The sequence below is a fragment of the Felis catus genome, chromosome A1 (assembly GCF_018350175.1).
Source record: "Felis catus isolate Fca126 chromosome A1, F.catus_Fca126_mat1.0, whole genome shotgun sequence".
In the NCBI taxonomy this organism is placed as follows: Eukaryota; Metazoa; Chordata; class Mammalia; order Carnivora; family Felidae; genus Felis; species Felis catus.
The window spans coordinates 168,876,389-168,900,409 of record NC_058368.1 but is presented as its reverse complement, the minus strand read 5'-3'; the positions used below and the strand labels follow the sequence as shown (position 1 = coordinate 168,900,409).

General features: G+C 34.4%; 1 protein-coding gene across 6 annotated transcripts in view; it reads right to left on the bottom strand.

The window, feature by feature from the left end:
- FER (FER tyrosine kinase) overlaps positions 1-24,021 on the bottom strand; it is a 442,286-nt gene that overhangs the window by 153,328 nt on the left and 264,937 nt on the right. For 5 of the 6 annotated variants that reach the window (XM_023258902.2, XM_045034531.1, XM_045034529.1 and 2 more), the window contains 3 exons: positions 7,571-7,627; positions 3,346-3,461; positions 722-816 (listed from right to left, as the gene is read on the bottom strand). In XM_023258902.2, the coding sequence (XP_023114670.2) occupies positions 722-816; positions 3,346-3,461; positions 7,571-7,627 (268 nt within the window). Of the gene's footprint in view, positions 1-721; positions 817-3,345; positions 3,462-7,570; positions 7,628-24,021 lie in introns of those variants that run through there. The other variant, XR_006583568.1, reaches the window with a different exon arrangement.

Sequence of the window (24,021 nt, the reverse complement as noted above, 5' to 3'; positions counted from 1 at the left end):
AGTTTCTTTTAAAATGCATAAATACTAGTTAAAGCAAGTATTTATTATTAAATATTACTTTTATAAATTTTACCAAGATCAAATTTTACCTCTAATGATATTTTCTACAACAGGATGATATACAGTGAAAGTAACTTAAAAATACACACTATAAGTTCAAAGTTATCCTTGCTTTTTGGAAAAAGTGGTTAACCACAAGACCCAGAGGTGTTCAAAGTCACCATAAAGAAATATAGGAAAAATTCCTCAACAGATTAATTTTTCTTTGTTCACTTATGAAAGATGTTCATAGTTGATAAGGGATTCAAAGCACTATGGAATTTTATATGCAGCCAAACAAGAGGATGTGTGGTATTGTACTTGGAAAATAATACACAATGAACAAGATAGAAGATAGTACTATCATTGTTATAAAGTTAAACCAAGTAGACTATTTTTATAAACAGGTTTTCTAACAAAAATATACCTAACTAAATTCCATGTGTAATTGCACTATAATAATGTATCTCCCCCCAAAAAAACAGGTGGATGACATTTTCTATATAACAGCCAAGTATTAAAGACTATAAAAATATTGGGTATATACATAGCTCTTTGTCATCAGGAAAATGTTAAACAGAATTGCTGAAAACTTTTCAGGGAGAAATCAAAGAGACTGAACATATAAAAATAATAAAACATGACATTACAACATCATCGAGGAAACCTCTAAAATCATTACCTGGAACCAGTTCCATAATGATGTAGATAGGCTGTCTTTGTGTGCAAACGCCTATAAGTTTGACAATATTGGGATGATCGTATTGCTTGAGAATTCTGGATGAAAAAAGTTTCAGAACAGTTATCATTTAAATAAAAAAAAGCATTAATTTATGATCATCAACAGCATGCCCAAGTAGAATATACTTTAGTCAATATAATTCTCTTTTTAAAGCTTCAATATGAAACCAAATTATGATAATTGATGGATGTATACAAGTTTAAATAAATATTAGCAAACTATAGGTAAAAGGAATCAATTCTCCTTAATTCAATATTCATTTAAAAATTATTATCCACTCTAATAATCATGCTAAACCTGAACATCTTACTTAGTCCCAAACATTACACTCCCTTCCAAGTATCTGGTTTTAGCCACTACCACAAAAGCGTAACTGACAAGCATTTAGTGGACCAGAACTATAAGCTGCTAGGTTGGCATCTTTTTGTTTTGTTTTTATGTACACACTTGATTGAAAATACATAAATAAGAATTCAATTCATATTGGTAAATTTTATAGGCTGATCATCTCATTAGATTTTGTAAAATACTATCTTAATTATAGTGATCAATTTCAAAATAGTAAAAATTCAAGTTTTGAGAAAGTGGACTACAGGTTCAAAAATAATTTAGTAACAGTTTCAATATACACTGAAGCTGAAACAAAGGGGACTTTGTTTGGATAAAGCCAAAATTTCATCAGAGGGCTATAAAAATAGCACAGATTCATCCATAGAACTCCAAGCATGAGTTAAAATAAATTAGATTCCCTCAAAGGCCCATCTACCCTGAATATTTCTATTACCAAATCTTATTCCATATTACCCTACTGACATAGTTATAAATTCACTCATATTTGAAAAATGCAGTTTCCTAAGAGAATGAAAAAATCACTATTGGGAGAAAGAAAAAAACAGTTCATATATGTTTTGTATAAGCCCAACTAAAGCAGAGATAACTCCAAGAAAAATGCCTTAGATTGAAAATATATAACGACTTATAAGTGAAAAAAGATAGAAGAGTAGAAAAAATTCTAGAGATGGGGAAAATATTCTGTCACTAACCTTGAGCTTTCAACTTCTATGAAGAATTAAAAATGAAGTCTTAGAATGTTTGACCCTAATCCAAAGTGTCATTTCTTAGGTTGGAAACTGCTTAGTAAAGAAATTCCACAAAATAGCCAGCATGGACTCCATATTAAATATCTAAATATATAGTTCTATCATCTATTAAATGACATTTGGGAATGTGCATAGATACAATTCTCATTTTTTACATAAAAGTTTGTAATTCTACTTTTGAAAATGGATTTTTCCACTTTAGGAAATTTAATACTTTATTTCTCAATAAAACAGTCACAATTTAGAAAGCAAGAAAACTAGCTTTAAAAAAAAATAATGTAATATATAACCTTGTACCTTAATACCACCTATAAAATAATCAGCCTATGAAATACAAGTCTGATAGCATGCCTTTATCATACCATATTTTCAACCTACCAGTAACATCTTTATTCTCTAGATCATATTTAACAAGCGCACCAACTAGGTTAATCCATTGCTAGCAATATTCACTTTTAGATGCTGAATGAACAAACATCCATGAAAATGTTCCATCCTATGGCACTTAGTTCTCTCATTGCCATAAGCTTGGTTCTTTTACAGCACTTTATAGAAACCTCAATTTTATACACTACGCCATGATAGACAGACAGACAGACACACACACACACACACACACACACACACACACACACACACACACTTTCCCTTTCTCCCTTTACAGCACATGGATCCATGTATCTTCCTTCTTTCCCATCCATATATCCATGCATCTCAGAGAGTCCATCCTTATTTTGTCCAAAACATTTTTCCATTTGTTTTGTACTGTGTTGTGGGTTTTACTGCTAACAGAATACTATTAACCACACACAATACAGGGGTATTAGAACATTAACTTTTAGCTAATAAAAAAAGAGAAGACAATTATCCTAGAAGATTAGAAAAGAAACAATGTACAAATTTTGGAACAAATGCCCAACAAGGAGTTGAAGAAGAAATCTGAGCTTCTCCGAAAAGAAAGGTAACAGACAATCAAGAGAAAACATCTAAGGAGGGTTGGATAGATATAATTATAAATATCTAAATGTATTTACATCAATTGTGTTTTGTATATGGACTAAAATAATATTTTTATTATAAAGACAATCACATTGTCTTTACATATACATACATACACATATACACATATACATACACATATACATATACATGCACATATACATACATATAAATGTATGTATATGTGATAAAAGCAAAAAACACTGCAATATTCCAATACTGAAGAATACTCACTGTTTTTTAGCATCTGGTTCTTTTGACCATGATTGAATAAACATTCTATAGTCCAACTAAAAACAAATAAACTTTTTGTTTCTATATTGTGTAAGTGCTTACTTGCGAGGGTTTGGAAAGTGCTTCCTTCTACTTCAGTAAATCATAATTTAAGATAATCCCAAACTTCATATTTCAATGTTGTAATAGTAACTTATAAATACATGTTTAATATTACTTTAGCAAACTCACTTGGCTTCTTGTAAAAATTTTATTTTCAGTTCCTGAGGAAGATCTTCTTTACATGTTTTAACAGCAACAGCGGTTTTATCCTTTAATATGCCCTTATATACTTCACCAAAATTCCCCTGAAAATACAAATACATGTACTGTTTAGGGTGTAAGACTGCCACATAAATCTCTGCAAAATACAAGGAAAACATGAAATGACGCATTTTGAATTAATCAAAGTATTCTTTTAGCTTTATTCAGAGTTTTAGGTAGAAATAAAAGATGGGAAATGTTACTCTTGTCAATCCTCCAACTTTAAAAATACTACCCGACCCACCTACCCTTTGGGGGATTGAAGCATGAGGAGAACTGAAAAGGAAAATCAGGGAAAAAATTGGAACAGGATAAAAAGAGAAACTCAAGTTGAAACCATCAGAAAGACATTGTTTCCTGCCTCCTAGTTCTCTTTACCCCCAACCTCTAACTGTTGTTAGATTAAGAAGTTAACCATTAATGTTTCAAGATAAAGCAAAGATTCCATGAGGTGGCTGTTGCTATGGATCCACAGAGTCAAATGTCAGTTGAAGAGCGTAAGGCAATAGGTAAGAGGCAATCGAACCAGGCCCACTAGTGACTGTCACCCGTCAGCAGACTGTCAATCTCTGAAAGGTACCAAGGAAGAGGAAGTGCTTATCCAAATGCCAGTGTCACCCATGTTGGGTTTCTACCAAATGTATAAATCCCTAACTTTGTTCTAAGTCTCTAACATATTTTGACTTTTATGTGTGTTATTTCAAGTTTGAAGTCATTTTTTTTAATTTTTAAGATGAAATAAAATATTACAAGGATGAGCTACAGAGCTAATCCAACAGCTATTTCTTAGTACTCAAGTTTTTAGGTATGCTTATATATTTTTTACATAACTCTAATCCTAATATGCAAGTATTATAATAAGCTTCAATGCTATTGTTGAACAATAAGTAACTAAACTAGGGGTCTGCTAATTATTGGGCTTAAGGTCTCAGATCAATGTAACTCTTTTTTTTTTTCAATTTACATCCAAATTAGTTAGCATATAGTGCAACAATGATTTCAGGAGTGGATTTCTTAATGCCCCTTACCCATTTAGCCCATCCCCCCTCCCACAACCCCTCCAGCAACCCTCAGTTTGTTCTCCATATTTATGAGTCTCTTCTGTTTTTTATATTATGTTTGCTTCCCTTATGTTCATCTGTTTTGTATCTTAAAGTCCTCCTATGAGTGAAGTCATATATTTGTCTTTCTCTGACTAATTTCGCTTAGCATTAATACCCTCTAGTTCCATCCACTTAGTTGCAAATGACAAGATTTCATTCTTTTTGATTGCCAAGTAATACTTCATTGTATATATATACCACATCTTCTTTATCCATTCATCCATCGATGGACATTTGGGCTCTTTCCATACTTTGGCTATTGTCGATAGTGCTGCTATAAACATTGAGGTACATGTGTCCCTTCGAAACAGCATACCTGTATCCCTTGGATAAATACCTAGTCATGCAATTGCTGGGTCATAGGATAGTTCTATTTTTAATTTTTTGAGGAACCGCCATACTGTTTTCCAGAGTGGCTGCACCCAAGAGATCCTCTTTCTCCGCATTCTCGCCAACATCTGTTGTTGCCTGAGTTATTGTTAGCCATTCTGAGAGGTGTAAGGTGGTATCTCATTGTGGTTTTGATTTGTATTTCCTGGATGATGAGTGATGTTGAGCATTTTTTCATGTGTCAGTGTGCCACCTGGATGTCTTTGGAGAAGTGTCCATTCATGTCTTTTGCCCATTTCTTCACTGTATTATTTGTTTTTTGGGTGTTGAGTTTGATAAGTTCTTTATAGATTTTGGATACTAACCCTTTATCTGACATGTCGTTTGCAAATATCTTCTATTCTTCTGGTTGCCTTTTAGTTTTGCTGATTGTTTCCTTCACTGTGCAGAAGCTTTTTATTTTGATGAGGTCCCAGTAGTTCATTTTAAGATCAATGTAACTCTTAACCAATAGTTCAAGGTGTGTAAGTTTTATGTATTAATAAATTGAAAATTATGAAAATGTTTTAATAAAGTATTTTATATATGTACATATATTTACGTCCAATTTCTGTCAGCAAAGTTTCATAGCATTTTTTTTCTTTAAAAATTTTAATTCCAGTGTATTTAACAGTGTTATATTAGTTTCAGGTGTACAATATGGTGATTCAGCAATTCCAAATATTACTCAGTGCTCATCATGATACGTCTACACTCTTAACCCCCTTCACCTATTTCACCCATTCTCCCCATTCACTGCCCTCTGGTAATGATCTGTTTGTTCTTTATAGTTAAGAGTATTTTTTGGTTTGCCTCTTTTTTTGTTTGTTCACGTGTTTTGTTTCTTAAATTCTACACATAACTGTAATCATATGGTATTTATCTTTCTCTGACTTACTTTGCTTAGCATTATACAATTTGGATCCATCCATGTTGTTGCAAATGGCAAGATTGCATTCTTTTTTCATGGCTGAATAATATTCCATTGTGACTGTGTGGAGGCTGCTTGAGATTTCTCTCTCTCTCTCTCTGTCTCCCTCCCTCCCTGTCTCCTTCTCTTTTTGGCCCTCCCTCATTCATGCACACATACACGTGTTCTCTCTTTTCACTCTCTCAAAATAAATAAACTTTTAAAAATGATTAAATTTATTTAAACTGACACCATACTACTGTCTTGTCATTGAAAAAATATTATTCTTTGAAATGGCCCTAGTAATGAGCTAAAGGTTAAAATCCTTTCCTAACATACCATACATATTTCACATAGTAAACTAAACATAAACATAACTGAAATATTTCTCTTTAACTGAAAATATTTTTGCTTAGTACTCAAAAAGCAGTCCTTATCAATCCATTCTATTTTAGTAAATGGTTTAATTTTACAATATTTTAGTTGTGTTTTCAAGAAAATTTAATTTCCTTGTAATAATTTTTGGTCCAATTATTGCTACTGACTTACTGACCTAAAGTAATGGAAAGAAGGAATACTTCCTTAGGAATGATGAACACATCACAAATGAAATAAACACATCAGCTACTGCTTTTGACTTGAGATTCTTTAGAATTTACTTACAAAGTAATTATTAGCAGTCAATAGAAACTGCTTTCCAACAGCAATTTAATTCTTCCATTTGGAAAGGATATTTTAAAATAATATGAAGAATCCTGCAAAGTGGATTACTTCACTAGGGATTTACTTTCTCAACATATTCACAGCTAAAAAAACATAAGGATTGTCAACTCATCAGTTGATATTTGAATAAAAAAATCAATAATCATTTATTTCTTTATTTAAAATGCTGAGCTCTAAGTCTAGTATTGATCAAATACATGCATCACAGTTTTCTCCAAACATCTGAATTTTATACTATTTTTCACATTGCACTGTAAGCCTATACTCAATTCAAACTTTCAAAACAAAACAGCACTAATTAATTCATTGACAAAGTCATATTTATCCATTAGAACTCAATCATAAAAAAGCTATTAATAAATTTGCAAATAATGATTAATGATTTGATTAATGATTATAAAATGTCTGCTATTATTATTAAACATAATACACTTTCATCTGGCCTATGAGTTGGAAGAAACTTCAAACTAGTCTGGAGAAAAGGGACTTTCATCATATATAGCTACCTTCTCTGACCACTACCAGAGCGGCTATAAAATCAATCTTTATATTGAAACATGTCTTATCCACATAATTATTAGATTGAAATAATGTATCTAGTGTTGTCACATAGTGAGATTCTATACACAATCCTGAAATCTTCAAGAGCAGTAAGTCACTTTTCTTGAACTATCATGTATAACCAGAAACAAATGGAACAAGCCTACTGAGTGTTTAAACTTTTATTACGTCACAGCTTCTTTTCCAATCTCAGATCACTAGTTTTGGCTTTACCACACTGCAATAAAATCATTACGGCTTTTAGTTCTTCCAGAGAAAAACATACATATACTATTTTAAAAAGCCAAGAATCATCCTTAAACTTTTCAAAGATTTTCCCCTTTTTATTTCAGTGACCATCACAGTATTTGTAACAGATGTGGTATAGTGTTATTCTAGGTTCCTGTGAGAATGTGCCTTGCTGTGTGCTGGAATGGAAGAAAAGCTTTGAAGAAAATGAAGAAGTCTGTAGAGTACACAGACACTGTAAGCTCAGCTGACTACATACCTTGCCCAGTAGTTCTCCCAACGTGACATCTTCATGATTGAGAACCCATTTCTTATCCTAGGGCAAAGAAAAAGAACAATTTTTTTAGCCCAACCAAGAATACATTTCCTGTAAGATGCATTTGAGGCAGTAGCAAAGAGAACTAAGGAGTATTTTATTCAGACCATTAAATCAACAGCACACTAACAAGTTGTAACTTTAAGAGGGTATAACACAGACAGATTTAAGAAATGTTACTCCATCATAGGATTTAAAAATCTACATTATTGCTAACTTCTATCACAAATCTCAGCCCTCAAAATGATAGTATTCCTGTAACTAGAACACAGCACGCCCTTTCCTCCCACCATCAAGTTTAGGCTCTGCCCTAATTGGTCATTTTACAACAGTTGTGTCATAAATATATGAGGGAATATTATCATATAATGCAAAATGTCCAATTCCCAATAAATTACAGAAAATTACACTACTAACAGCTAATTTTTCCACATGTAAAGTGGCCATGAGTTATAGCTGTCTCTGCAACTGCATGTAGTCCCTTATCTTTCCCAAGTACTTTCTCGTAGTATAATAAAGCAACAAACATTAATTCCAGTATCCCTAGGGTACACAAGCTTAGTAATGCAAACATGCCACTATAAAAGAACACCCTATTATCTAATCTCAAGAACTAATTCCTACTTAGGGGACACTTTATCATGTACAAATCTCAGCTAGGAAACTACACAATACCATAGATAAAAAGACACCCAAATTTTTTTAAAAGAAAAATCAACAAGGAATGAAGCAAGAAAGAAGGAAAGAGAGGAAGATATGATGGAGAGGCAGGAAGGAAAAAAAGGTATGGGGGGAAGAGAGAAAGAGGAAAAAAAAAGAAAATCCTAGAATGATATATTTTCTTCATAGGTCAGCAAAGAGAACATTGACTTTTTTCAGTTTACGTGTATAGTCTTTCAATCTAAATATAAAGCTAGAGCTATAAAGGACCTGGAAAAAATACACAGGAGGATAGCTCCATGACGAAGGCAGTAAGCAAAATTTCTTAGGGCACAAAAGCATGAACTATAAAATTCATCAAAATTTCAAACAAAATTATAAAACAAAAAATTATCAACAAAATTATAAAAATTCTTCCCAAGGCCATCATTTGAAAAGTAAAAAGGCAAACTACAATCTGGGAGAATTTTTGCATTACATCTAACAAATAATTTTTTTGTAGAATATATAGAGAATTCATACCTCAGTAACAAGTTAAGAAAAACCCAATTTTAAGAAACTGGATAAAAATCTATAATAGCCAAATTATGGAAACAGCTCAAGTCTCCATGGACTGATGAATGGTTAAAGAAGATGTGATACACACACGCTCATGCGCACACATACTAGAGTATTACTCAGCCACAAAAAAGAATGAACTCTTGCCATTTGCAATGATGTGGATGGAACTAGAGAGTATTATGCTAAGCAAAATTAAGTCAGAAAGACAAACACCATATGATTTCACTCATGTGGAATTTAAGAAACAAAACAAATGAACAAGGGAGGGCAGGGAGAGAGGGAGGCAAACCAAGAAACAGACTCTTAATTATAGAGAACAAAACTAATGGTTACCAGAGGGGAGGAAGATGGTGGGACGGGTGAAACAGGTGATAGGGATCAAGGAGTACAATTGTTATGAGGAGCACTGCTTGTTGTATGGAAGTATTTAACCACTATATTGTACACCTGAAACTAATATTACACTGTATGTAACCAACCAGAATTTAAATTAAAAACTTCTAAAAAAAAATTGGGTAAAAAAAATCAAAAGAAGATGCACGAATAGTAAGTTCATCAAAAATGACATTATGTGTCAGGGACATAAAGCTACAAACCACATTAAGATGCCATTTCACACCCACTTAGAAGACTAAAATTCAAAAGATTAACAGTATCAGAAGATGTGAGGATGCGGAACAACTGGAATACTGACTCATACATTGTTAGTTAAGGATTTGGAATGGAATAGCCATTTTGGAAGACAATTTGGCAATGTCACATCTAAAGGAGAATGGATAAACAAATTTTGGTATAATCAGGCAATTAGTTACTATTCAGCAACAATTTACTACAAATGCATCCAACAGAGCATTTGCACAACATTTTGCCAAGCTAATAAGGCCAAATATACTTTATATACATGGCATAAATAAAGAGTCCACTTATATAAATTGTTAGATATGGGCAAATCTATAATGCTATAAATCAGAGCAGTGGTTGCCTAAGGCAAAGGTTGTGGAAGATTGCCAAGAAAAAGGAATTCTGGAAGTTTATGAAAATAATCAATTTACTGATATTTCATTGAATACATTTAAAACCCGTGAATTTTGTTGCATGTAAACTATTTCCATGAAGCTGATTTTTTTTAATGAGAAATGTAAAAAAGCAATTATTTCAAAAATGCTACTTTCCATTTGAACAGTACTTTTAGGTTAATTTCCCCTTTACAGATACTATCAAAAATATACTATCTAAAGAATGTTGTCTGGCAGGCAGAAGAGTTATTATTTTAAAGTTGCAAAACTGATTGGTAGAGAGCTTTTTCATTTCAAATAATGGTAAAATACATGGATCACCCGACTCTCCCCTCAACCACTGAAAAAGCTGGATAAAATAGGAAGAACAAAAATGAAAAAGTCCGAAATTTTTGTTCCAGAAGCCTGAAGAGCTAGTGAAATAGTTAAGCACTGAGTGGCTAAATTGACATGTAAAAAAGACCAAAAGTCAAGTTAGATTAAGAAAAGTTAAATTTAGGTTAAGAAAGCACCCAAAATTCAGACCTTCTGGACTACCTTTACCTTAAATTCATATGTTGATTTTGAAAGCAGCAGCCAACAGGCTAAAAAGCAAAAAACAGAGCACACACACACTGGAGGAAGTTCTTTAGCCAGAAGGCATAAAGGAAGAAAAACAAAAATGGTAAAAACCTAAGTCAATGTAACAGAATTTTCTTCTCTTGCACTCTTTAAAATGTGCTCCACAAACAGAAAGGAAAGTTATAACATTTTCTGATGAGTTTTGACTCAGATGTAATACATATGAAAAGTACACCAAAGAGGAAAAGGTATACAGATCCATACTGTGATAAAGTTTCTGCATTCCACTTGAAATGTTAGCGTATTGATTCTTTGTAAACTGTGAAAAGTTAAATGTTTTTGAGCAACCACTTAAAAAAAGAATAAAAGTACAAAGCTACATAATCAAAACTACAAGAGAAAAATTTAATGGGATAGTAAAAACTGTTCAAATAACTCAAAAGGGAAGGTAAGGGAAAAAGTGAAACAAACAAACAAAAAGAACAAAATATAAAACAGAAGCCCTAAATCCAAACATAATCAATAATGACAAACATAAATTGTCTAAATACACCATTTAAAAGACAGATTTTAAAAAGAATCTTAAAAAGGAGTCAACTATATGCTACCTAAAGAAGATCACTATAACTTTAATGATACAGGTATCTCAAAAGGATAGAAATAGATATAAAATGCAAATATAAATCATAAGAAAGTTAGAATACCTGTAGTAATACCAGACAAAGTAACTATAAAGCAAAGAAAATTACCATGGATAGAGGAAAATCAGGAAAATTGAAAGTGTCAATTCAACAAGAAAACATAATTATCCTAAAACTCTTTGTTTCAACCACTGATCCCTCAAAATGAAGGAAATGGACAGAACTGCAAGAATAATTTCACAATTATAGCTGGAGATTTCAAAACTCCTCTCTCAGTAATAAATAGTAGTAGAGAGAAAATCAGCAAGGATGTAAAATAACTGAATAACACCATCAACCAAGTGGATCAAATTGACATTTATAACAAACTCCACTCAACAGCAGAATAAAACCTTCTTTGCAAGTGCACAAGGAAAATACACCAAACTAAATCCCATCATAAACCTGGATCATGAAACAAACCTTAATGAATGTAAAAGAAATGAGTTCATACAAGTTATGTCCTCTGTCAACAAAACTTAAGTAGAAATCAGTAACAAAGTTAACAGAATTTTTCCAAATTTTTGGAAATTAAATAACACATTTTTAAATAATCCATGAGTCAAAGAAAAAATATTAGCAATTCTGATTTTACACTTAGGCAGGCTGAACAATTATTAGATGACACAGGTAAGCTTAACAAATACAGTTTATAGATACTAACATTTGAGTTTTCTATCTAATGTTGGTTAATATTTAGTGTGAGTATTGTTTTTACTGACCTCATCCTGAACCTATTATGTACTATTTTGGAGTATACACCTGTGTGCCTACTATCTCTAGTTGTGGGATTTCTGCCATAATATGCATCTAGAATTCATCTCATTACGGAGAAAGGAGTTGTTTCATCAGGTGGAAGAAGCAGATACCTTAACATATTCTAGCATTAATATCCACAGTATCCATATTCTTTAACTAAGCTTAATACTACTAGCATAAAATAACTTTCAATTTTTTTTCAAAAAACTCTATCAGAAGGCACCTGTTATCTATTTCTAAATAGATGATTTAAGTCTTATCATATATGAAGTAAAAAAATTATAATGTCAAATACTGTTAGAAAACAATTTCAGTGCTTCATTAAACATCTTTCAAGGGTAATGCCTTTTTAAACACTGAATTATTTAAATACTCAAGACACTTAAAAGTTGTCTATAAAGTGAAATTTGCAAATTAAACTGAATACTTTCATTAATTCTGTTTTCTTAGGTATGATGTAATTTTATAATATCTTGAAGTATATGAAAAGCCAATTTTTTTTATCTGTGAATGTGATAAATCTTTACAAGTCATACTTTTAGGAAAAGTGGTGATTACTTAAGAAAATATGAGTATTTTTACTCAAAATTAGCTCTAAAAAAATGAAGTCAAATATCCAGGGTTATTTATCATGTTTTACACAAAAATTTCAGAGTGAAAAGAAGAAAGTTTAAATAGAGCAAAAGATATTAGAAAGTCCCTTAACAGTTAATCCAATGTTAGCACCATACTTGAGAACAGAATACCATTAAAATTCTGTTCGCTAAGTCAAGCCTTGTTTCTTTTCTTTTTTTTTTTTTTATGTTTCTTTGGTTTTTGAGAGAGGGACAGAGTGTGAGCAGGGGAGGGGCAGAGACAGAGGGAGGAGACACAGAATCTGAAGCAGGCTCCAGGCTCTGAGCTGTCAACACAGAGCCCAACACGAGGCTTGAACTGGTGAACCGTGAGATTACGACCTAAACTGAAGTTGGCTGCTTAACCAACTGAGCTACCCAGGCACCCCTAAGTCAAGACTTGTTTCCTACCACTCAGAGAAACTTCTGGCTTTCAGAAATTAACTAGTAAATATAGATAAAAGGTAGAAGGAGATGCTGAAATGTAAAGAATATTGTAAAAAAGTTTCACAAAGTGAATTACAGGGAAAGAATTTTCTGAAACACAGTAAGGTTAGAATTCACAATGAAGTCTCTGGGTAATTTCCAAATCAGTTGCCTGTATTAGATTGAATCCTTACATATCAATCTTTCAGACAATGAACATATCAGAATTGATATTATCATACACAAAGTATTCTTAACTCAGTTTATATTGGTGTAATATAAACTTGAAAGTTTATTTAATAGATTCATTATAGGTACAGACTTTAAACTTCATCCATTCTAGCCCCAGAATTGTAAATAAAATTAACTAACAAGATTCATTTTGTTTTCTGTTCCTTTCCTGAAGGGGATTGAAAGTAAATGGTGAACTCAAGAGTGAAAACTAGAAATGCACACCTGAGACACTGTTCAAAGCTAGCCTGCCACTACCATAGCAATAAGACAATAAAACATAAATATACCCTTTTGGAACAAAGCAGGACTCCTGAAGACAGCAGTCAAGAGGTCTGGGCTAGCTCATAATTTATATAAATGAGCTCACTCAAAGAGACCCTTAGGAAAGATTTTTCCAGGACTCACTGTGTGGCACTATGTAATACAACAAGAAGACACAAACAGTCTGGAAAACACCATGCTATGCCAACTTACTAACAGAAAACCAAAACAGAGAAATAGTATGCTAGGCAAAAAATGGAAGCTGAGAGAAAGCTCAGATTCTAGCTCCAAATCTATCCTATTTTATACATATGCTAAGTTATGCTAGAAATTCAAAGATACATGAGTTCAGAAGATAAATTAAATAGTAGTCCTTAGTCTCAAGGGCTTCAATATAAGATATTGAAAGTCAAGAGTCTGAGCGAGAAGTATGAATAGTCTAGAGCTTGAACACTGAGGTACATGTGGTCAATATAAAGAAGATGGTTAAAGGGCTTCACTGAACAGATGGAAAGGTTTCCAAAATTCCTCAAAGTAACCTTCCCTTAACATTTTACAAGCTACTAAATAAAGAAAACCATAAAAAGCTCTTGCTTTAGGTGGTCAGAAGTCATATGTAGTGTTTGTGGAGGGGAAAAAAGCCCTATGCTACTCCCCAGGGTTCTTCAAAGGAAAAAAAAAAAGATTAACTTAAAACTGTTTTGGGTGGAACAATCAGACAATAGGGTATATATAGCTGTACATGAGTAGAACATAGAGGTTGGGCAGAAATACCCATGTTTCTATTACCTATGGTTGATGATTGTCATCATCTACCAATTCTAGCCTTCTTCTCTCCAGACTCTCCTCAACCTAAAGGGTTTGTTTTTCTATTTCACCCCCAACAAATTTTCTCCCAGTATACCATGTGGGAGTCTCTGCCATGGGTCCCAAGCCACCACTACTATGGGACTTGATGTACATCTCCATCGGAGTGGAAAGGTGCAAGGCTGGGGAGGAATACAGTCCTGGAATTTTAAGATAGATCTCCCTGTGCACATATGTATATTCCATTAGACCCTTTTAAATGATGGTTAAGATCCACACAGTTTATACATTACCAAATGTCACTGCTGGCACTGCTTCTCTAGGAAAGCACATTTCAAAAAAGAAAAAGAAAGAAAGAAAGAAAGAAAGAAAGAAAGAAAGAAAGAAAGAAAGAAAGAAAGAGAGAAACTTTGAGTACACTGTTCAAAATGTTATTTAAAATGTCAAATTTCACAGATAATAAAGAGAGGAAAGGGGCGCCTGGGTGGCTCAGTCGGTTAAGTGGCCGACTTCAGCTCAGGTCATGATCTCACAGTCCGTGAGTTCGAGCCCTGCGTCGGGCTCTGTGCTGACAGCTCAGAGCCTGGAGCCTGTTTCAGATTCTGTGTCTCCCTCTCTCTGACCCTCCCCCATTCATGCTCTGTCTCTCTCTGTCTCAAAAATAAATAAACGCTAAAAAAATTTTTTAAAAAAAAGAGAGGAAAAAGAAGCCCTATTTTGCTAAAGATGTCATAAAAAGCTTCACAAAAGAGGTGGAATTTGAGATGACCTTGAGCATGCATATTATTCGGATACATTAAGATGAGAAAATAAGTGCAGCAAAAGCATAGAAAGAAGTGGGAATATTTTAGAGAGTAAATACACCATTATGGTAAAAGAAAAGAAATCTTCAAGGGGGACAGGGTTGGATGAAAACCTAGAAATATACTTTCTAACCAAACCATGGTGTTTTAAATGGCAAGCAATCTACTATTCACTTCATCTTATGACCAGGAGTCTCAACTTTTTTTATTGTGTAACCCATTAATTTTTTTTTAATGTGAGCATTTGTCCTACTGTACCAATATATAATCTATATTATACAGCATTTTCAAAAGTGGAAATTAACATGATATGGCCACTGAACAAACTGGTGTAAATACAACTTTCCTGGCTCCTTTTCACTAAGTACAACTATAAACCACAGACATAAAGTGAGGGGCAGCGAAAGAATTCTGAAAGATGGTGAGGGGGAGTGAACTGCTTTGGGATCCCAGGGACAGGGGAACAGCATAGCAGCAGGACATCTTAAGTTCCATCTACACAACAGGAGGAGGCTTAACTCTCAGCTTAGCAACAGAAGGCAGTCCAGGTAAAGGTTTAATTAGATCAAATGGCAGGCCTTCCCAATACCAGGTAAACTCCCCACCACAGGCAGATAGATGGATTGAGAGCAAAAGTTGCCACAAAAAAAAATGCTCTGTTTTCCTATGGTCCTAAGGCTGCCCCACTTTGTGAAAGAATACTGGGGTGACCCAGGAGCACTAGCAAGATGGACTCCAGCAAAACAAGCAGCTAAACCTGGAAAGAGTCAAAACTATGCAAGTGTTGTATGTTCTACCCCACCAAGAAATACCAAGGGAACTGGGCTGTACTTGCCAGGAAAATAATCACCACAAAAAGTAGTCTGGCCTGGGAAGCCTCTTTGTCTTGACAGACCTAAGATTTCTATTTCCTGCCCAGACACGGGCAGCTAAGAACACTGACAGAGAGAATCCCACAAACATCCAGCCCAGAAAGTGCACTGCATTCCCCACATGCAGGGACCACTGCCAGGCAAGCACCGAACAGTTCATGTGTCCAACACTTCTTGTTCCCACAGTGCAACACCTGGCAGCCCAACCTACATAGGCTCTTTCCATCCCCACACAGCTCTGGAGGAGCAAGTGGGAACCAGATAAACCAGCAAACCAAAATAACATCCCACAGACTCTGAAGTTTCAACCATCCTCAAAACCACAGTCCATAGGAGTAGGCCAGGACCTACATGCTAAACCTTGCCCATGTGACTGCCTGCCAAAATAAAAGATTTAAGTAGGACCCAGAGCCTCCTCACAAAATAGATGAAATGCCCAGGGCACAAAAAAATCATCCATCATACCAATATATAAGATATTGCAACCTGAATGAGAAAAGACAGTTAACTAACACCAACATGTAAACAGATCAGATGCTGTAATTTTGATAAGGATTGTAAAGCAGCCATAACTAATCATAAATTCTCTTGAAACAAGTGGACTCAATCTCAGCAACAGAAACAGAAGTTATGAAAGAGAAATAAATGGAAATTATAATGTTAAAAAGTGACAAAAAGAAACTCACTTGAGTGGGCTCAATAGTGAAGTGAAAAAAACAATATAATTCCTGAACTTGAGGGCAGATTAATTGAGCCAATGTAAACAAAAAGAAATAGGTTGGAAAAAAATTAACAGAGCCTCAGGGACCTGTGGGATAATTACTGAAGACCCAACATTTGTGTCACCAGAGTTCCAAAAGGAGAGGAGAAAGAGTGGTATTCAGAGACCATTCAAAGAAACAATCTCTGAAAACTTTCCAAATTTGGTAAAAGACGCAAACCTAAATTGAAGCAGCCGAGAGAAACTTATCTAGGATAAACTCAAAGAAATTCAAGCTAAGACATATCATAATTAAACTTTTGAAAATTAACAAGTCTTGAAAGCAGCTAGAAAGTTAAGACATTTCCTACGGGGGACCACCAGTTTGAATGGCATACTTTTCTCCTCTAAAACTATGAAGTTCAGAAGGAAGTGGCACAGTATTTTTCAAATGTTGGAAAAAAGAACTGTCAACTGCCACCAAGTATGGCAAAACTATCTTTTAAGAATGAAGGGAAAATACAAACATTCGCAGATAAAGCAATACTAAAAGGATGTGGTCAATAATGAACCTAAAAAGAATTTTCTTCCTCGTTGATGAACACATTGTCAGCATGTTTAAAGCAAACATGACGAGTCATGCTGTGTACTTGGTGACTGCTTTTGGGTCCTCACCACGGTTGGTTTCACTGCAGGTGTGCGATCAGCTAGCCACCTTTAAAAACTCTGGACTCTAAGACTCAAAGAGGATTTCTTGAGCAATGACATACCACAAATATCGTGGCAGTTTGTAGGTGGAAACAAAGACATGCCCATGCAATTCCTGCATCAATAGGGCAGGAAAGCCTGTATTCAATCTCTCCTCTGATGTTCCCTTCTTTCTTGTACATATCTGTGATAAATCTTAGACTTGAGTATAACTTTAGATTAAGTTATAGGAATCTTTCCACTGAATCAGTGAACTATTAGGGGATATTAGGGCAATTAAGACACTCTGAGTTTCTGAGAGAGGGGTCACTGAGGCGGCAAAGGACAGAAACCGTGTTTGAACCTACATTTTCTGATTCCAAAGGCTGTGTCCTATCTAAAAAATTGCATGTACTCCACTGCCTCCCAGATTAGAATAATTAAAACAATGCATTTGACTCAAGTTCAGAGATTGACTATCATGCAATTAATTAACTGCAATTAATTCAGTTTTAATTAACTGAAACACAATGGGTCATACATTCTATTTCAAGATTCAAGTTCTAGTCTTAAAAAGATTTGACTGACGGTTGATATAGTTTGTTTTCAGCCAACAAGCGCTGTCTAAATTAATTCTGGATTGCTCTTCACTCACTGGTTTTACTAGATTATAATCTAATTTATTTTTATTATTTTTTTAAATGTTTACTCATTTTTGAGAGACAGAGACAGGGTGTGAGTGGGGAAGAAGCAAAGAGAGAGAGACACACAGAATCCAAAGCAGGCTTCAGGCTCTGAGTTGTCAGCACAGAGCCTGACGTGGGGCACGAACCCACAAACCGTGAGATCATGACCTGCCAAAGTCGGACACTTGACCAATTGAGCCACTCAGGCCCCCCGATCTAATTTAAAGCTTTACGTTTTGCACATTCACAATTTTGGCATCAAAAAATATTACAATAAAACTTTCAAGTTGTCATCAAGTAAAATGGCTTTATATAAATAGCTGGCAAAATTATGAATCAATTTTGTCTAATCTCTATGTAATTTATAACCTAAAAGGAGAGACTCATACTTCAGTCTTCAGACCACTAATTTCCACCAGATAAATATGACACATATTCCATCCATTTTCCCATAGTGACTCGGTACCAGTTGTTCTACAAGATTCAAAGAAAATTTTTCAAAAGCAATAAAAAAATTAAGCCATTAGAGTATTTCCCACTTTCATGAAAATACTGTCCTTATAAATCCTCCATCTTTGCACATGAATAGGTATAATACTAGGCATGAACTATAAAAATAACTGGAAATAAAACCTAATTATAGCTTTAAAATGTTAAGACCTAAATCTTAGAATTACTCTGGCCTCACAAAAGTAGCTATTTTATATGAAGTGAACAAAGTACCAAATAAGCAATCTCTCCTTTGTTCACCTGCTGAAGACAACTAACCACAGTCTGCCTGGGCTGCAGGGGACTAATTGCACTTCTTGGTAGGTTGCCACAGGGTGCAGATGGTCATTATTTATTATGCAAACCAATCCCTGCCAAATCTCTCTGGGATGGCTGTACATTTCTTTCTAAAGTTATCCTTTCAAAGAGCTTTATAGGGATATAGGGAGACATTTAAAATTAGATCTCAAGCAGGTAAGTAAGAGTAATTAGTGTGATGTGAGTGAATATTTCACTTTGATTTGTGTTCAGTTCCCCAGAAAGAAAGCCCATCTAAGGAAAATACTTCTAAGAATACCGCAAAAGGATCTTATGTTATCCGTATAGATCTTCCCCATATTCAAAATGCAAGTAAAAGGAGTGCTTTCTTCCACGTGAGTGAAGAGGAGTTATATTTTAATGCAATATTTTCACTTTTCAATTTGTTTTGATAATTCTGCCTTTAACAGATACAAAACAACTCACTAATTTACAACCTATTTCCAAGCAATAGACAATGTAATGTAGATCCAACTTGTGAATTTAGTCATCAGAAACAGTGGAAATAAAAAAGCTTCATCCACACCCTGGCCAAAAGGATGGGAATAATCATTCAATGTAATAGGTGGGGTTTTTTGTTTGTTTGTTTGTTTGTTTTAATTCAAACATTCAAATATAGATTTTAAAAATTTTTCACTCTGAAGATTTAACACCTAAAGTAGAAGGATTGCTGAACGTATTGACATGACATTTCAGAGTTTTTATTTTAAAGCCACAAGCTCAACATATCTTAGAATAATTAACAAATGCCACAATACAGAATATAAATGACTGTCAGAGACTATAATTTTTCTACCATTCATACTGAGAAATAATTGCTATCTCTACTTTTCCTTTATACACAAGTTTTCAGTGTGCTTCATTACCTGCCTAGCCTGCTTAGCACATTTGTTCCATTTTAAATTTCAGCCATAGTTTATTTTTAGAGCCCAAGAATTACTCAGAATGTGATCAGCTTTGTCATTAAAGTTATCAGGGTTACATGAGATTAAAAATCCTTATTGACAACTATGCGAAATAGTCTGCATATAGAATCCATTTAGATGGAACTATTTGTTTAAATGTTCTGTAAGTTAATCCTAAATAACGCAAAAGTTCTTTCCCCCAAAATGGTTTTTATGTAACAAAGACATTATCACCTTAGAAAATATTTCATTACATTTGCAAGTTACATAAAATAGTTTTTGCATATGTATAGTATACTTTTATCCTGTCTTTCTAGAGACTTAATTCTTTTTAAAATTCATGTTTATTCAATTTCTTTACTGTTACAATAAACTTACCTCTATTCTTATGCTATATGGAGAAAAAGGCTGTACCCAACTCTCTGTACATATAGTAATATTTTCTAATTCATTTTCATTCATCTTGACTTTAGAAGGTGTCATTTTTCTTAAAACTCTGAGCTGACAGTTCTATCCCCCAAAGGAAGAAGTGCAGCTATAGCCTAAGTGAAAAAAAAAATGCTGATACAGACCCTTTTCAGGTTCTGGAAGCTGAGTAACTGAAAACAATCAATTCAAAAAATACGCAGGTTCAATTTAGTCTATCAAATTCCTATAAGAAATGTGTTATTCATCTGTAAATACTGTATCATTTATTCTTTTTGCCAATGGAATTCAGTTTAACAAAGAATATGAAAGGCGTAACGATTCCTTAAGATGACAGCAAAGTATAATTCTGCTCTCAGGAGTTTATTATCTAGTGAGAATAGGAGATAGAAAATTAGGGAGTACCTTTATCTTTATAAAGCAAAAAAGATGAGATTTCTAGGTGTTTTTTTGTTTTGTTGTGTTTTTCATTTTGTTTTGTTTTTGTGTTTGTTTTTCAAAAAGTGTTAGCATCTTTGCTTGCTTCTTCCTACCCCCAAACACTTAGGCATTAAGCAGACAAGGTCTCTGACAGACTGGTTAAAAAAAAAAAAAAGCAAGAAAGGGGATTCAAGTAAATAAAAATGGAGGACAAATAACAAGCAACATCACATAAATATAAAGAATTATAAGAGGTTATAAACAATCATAAACCAGTAACCTAGAAGTGGATCAACTCCTAGAAACATACAATCTGCTAAAACCGTATCAGGAAGAAACAGAAAATTTGAATAAACCTGTTACCAGTATTGATATTAAATTGATAATAAAAAAAACTTCTAACAAATAAAGGTCTAAGACTGCATGGCATCACAGATAAATTCCACCAAGCATTAAAAAAATGAGTTAATACTGATTCTTCTCAGACTATTCCAAAAAATAGGAAAAAAAAAAACCCTGAAAATTTCCAAATTCATTCTACAAGAAAATGAAGTCTCGATCAGGTGGGTCTGGCTTTCTCCCCAGTGGCTAACTGCAAAGGACACAGGTCTTTGAGTTGAAGTGGGTCAGGGCCGTGCTCGTAGGGACCTCCCTCCACTCTGTATGTACAGTAGCAACCTCGTAACAAAGACGTATGCAAGAAGTGGCACTTGTTTTTCCTCAAGGCACACATTGTGTGGTCCTTTTGTAGGGCCAGTGGATTTATGTCTGGAACCTGACACTGGCAAAAAGATGCTGAGTGGCACTGAGGACAATTCCATGGGATTTATCAGAACTTGCTTCAGTATCTCTGATGGTTAAGGAAACAAAAAGAGCTGTGGCAATGCAGCACGAGCCTTCTGTGCTATGTAATGGTTCAGGCAGGAGGCTGTGGACTCACACTGCATGGGCTTTAAATACAGCTATACAAGTTTCATCAACTTTGCCTCTTTGAGCCTCAGTTTCCTTATCTGCAAAATGAAAATAAAAATAGTTGCTGTCGTATATGGTGGTTTTAATTATTAAATGAATTTTTATAAAGTGCTCAGGAAAGTACCTAACACACAGTAAGTGCTTAGTGAACATTAAGCATCCTTTTTACCCATGAATCCTCAAACCTTTGGCAGGAGAAGAGTCTATCATCTCTCACACCCATCTACCCTCAAGCACCTTGTTTTTCCTTTTAAGGCAACCATGATCCTGCTCAAATATTCTTTCCTCCCTTCCTTCTCTGAACCTGTATCTATTGAACATTTAGTAACAGACATTGTCCTAGTCATTGGCTGAAGAAGGTAAAAGAAGAAAAGCCCCTCTTCTTGAGGACAAGAAAAAAGTGAAAACAAGTTTGCAAATGATAAAAAAAAAAAGACAAAAAACACAAATACTGAGACAAAAATAAAAGTGGAAGTAACCATTTAGATAGACTGGCATTTAAGCAGAGACTGAAACCAGACGAAGACACAGGAAAAAGTATTCCAGACAGGTATCAGAGCTGAAACAAAGCTCTAAGACATGGGAAAAGGATGGTATGTTCAAGACAGAGTCCATAGTGACTCCTTGAGTCCCAGACTTGGCTATATGATTACCTACTTGAGGTCTCCATTTAAATATCAAACAGTAATCATGTCCATAATAGAATGCTCTATTCTTATCTCCTCCCAAAAATGTGCTCCTCTCACAGTGTTCTCCATTTCAGTAACTATTATCCATCCAGTTTCTCAAATCAAAAATTGTAAGAGTACTTTTTAAGTCTTTTCTCTGCTTCATTCTTCAAATACCATCCATCAGGACATGTTGGATTTACTTCTAACAGATAACTAACACATCTACTTTCTGTCCATCTCTACTGCCACCACTCAAGGCCAAGCAAACATTATTTCTCCTCTAGACCACTTGATTTCTTTTTCCTAACTGCCCCTCACATATATTCCAAATGCATGAGGAGAGCTGTAAGTGATTTTTAATGTAATTAACAGCCTGTCATTCCCCTTATTAAAACCCTCCAGTAGTGTCCCATTGGTCTTGGAATAAAATGAAAGCTCTTTTCAACAGCATACTAGGGCATGATCTGGTTTCTACAGATCTCTATTCTTACTCTACTCTCTACTTCGAGGGTCTCTTTTCATTCTTTATAGAGAGTAAGCCTTTGGTTATGGTTTATTTTGAACCTCTGTACATTTGTACTACAAAGTCACTCCACCTGGAATTTATTTCTGTAACTTCTATCATAGATGACCCATTTCTGTGCTCCAGGTCTTTGACTCAAATTGTAACTCCTCAGAGAAATTTTATCTGACCATCCTATCTAAAATGGACTTCAAAAGGTAGTACTTTATTTATATATTACGTCCTTAACATCTGTGGGGCCTAGTATCACATGTCTAAATATGTAACACTATTTATCAAGTTAAACTGTTAAATCAAGTTATATTTGTACTTTGACAAATATACCTCCCTAACAACCTGGAAGGTCAAATATTCACTTCTGCGGAGTTCTGCACTACAACATGGCAGCACGGTACAAGTCCGTTCCAGGCCTCACACTCAAAGCCTGCCCTTTTCTCTGCCCACTAATGATCCCATCATACTCAAGGAGCCCAGCACATGGTATGCCTATACACACCGCATCCTGTGCATCTAAGCTGCATCTGTATGTCCCATGATATCTCTATGGCCTTGCTGGACAGCGTTCAGATAGTCTACCCCGAGAAAATGGACCTCAGTCAGAGGTCTGAGCAGACCATGGAAGTGGGCTGAGGGTTTCTGGGACAAGGAAGCTGAAGTCCCGGAGACCGTGAAGTGGAATGCACAAACTACACATGGGCACATATGCCAGGGGCCACAAACTCATCAACCATAGGCAAAGTGCAACTGGTGGAGTGCCAGTCACAGTGGGAACTGTGCACACTCCTTTGGGTCTAAAACATCATCACTTGGCTTGCTTTCTCTTCAGCAACAGCACCCTGTAATTATCTTTTAATTATCTTTTCTTTTACTTTTTTTTTTTTTGTAGGTCCTCCCTCTAAAAGGTAAGCAGCAGACTTATAGAGGCTTTGTCCTGGAATGTCTGATACATGCATGGTAGGTTTTCAATAAATATGTTTTTAATAAATATCTTTTAATAAATATGTTTTTAATAAGTATAGGTTATACTTGTTACAGTGATATAACATGAAGATACAACCACCACTCTATAACATGGGGTATATGTTGCTAAAAACCTTAATAATTTTATGAAATATTAAGATAAATACTGAGAATCTTTTAATTTGAACTATAGGCTAGTAGGTAAGAATTCTCCAATACAAAAGCTTACTTTTAGGAGAAAGCATTTTAATATATTTTGCTTCAGCATACTGAAAATATGCCTCTGGCAAATAAGAACTTAGCAAATGCTAGAATACTAAAAATGAAAGGTAATTCCATTTGTGAGTTAAAATTTTATTAAGTTACTTGATAATTATGTATAT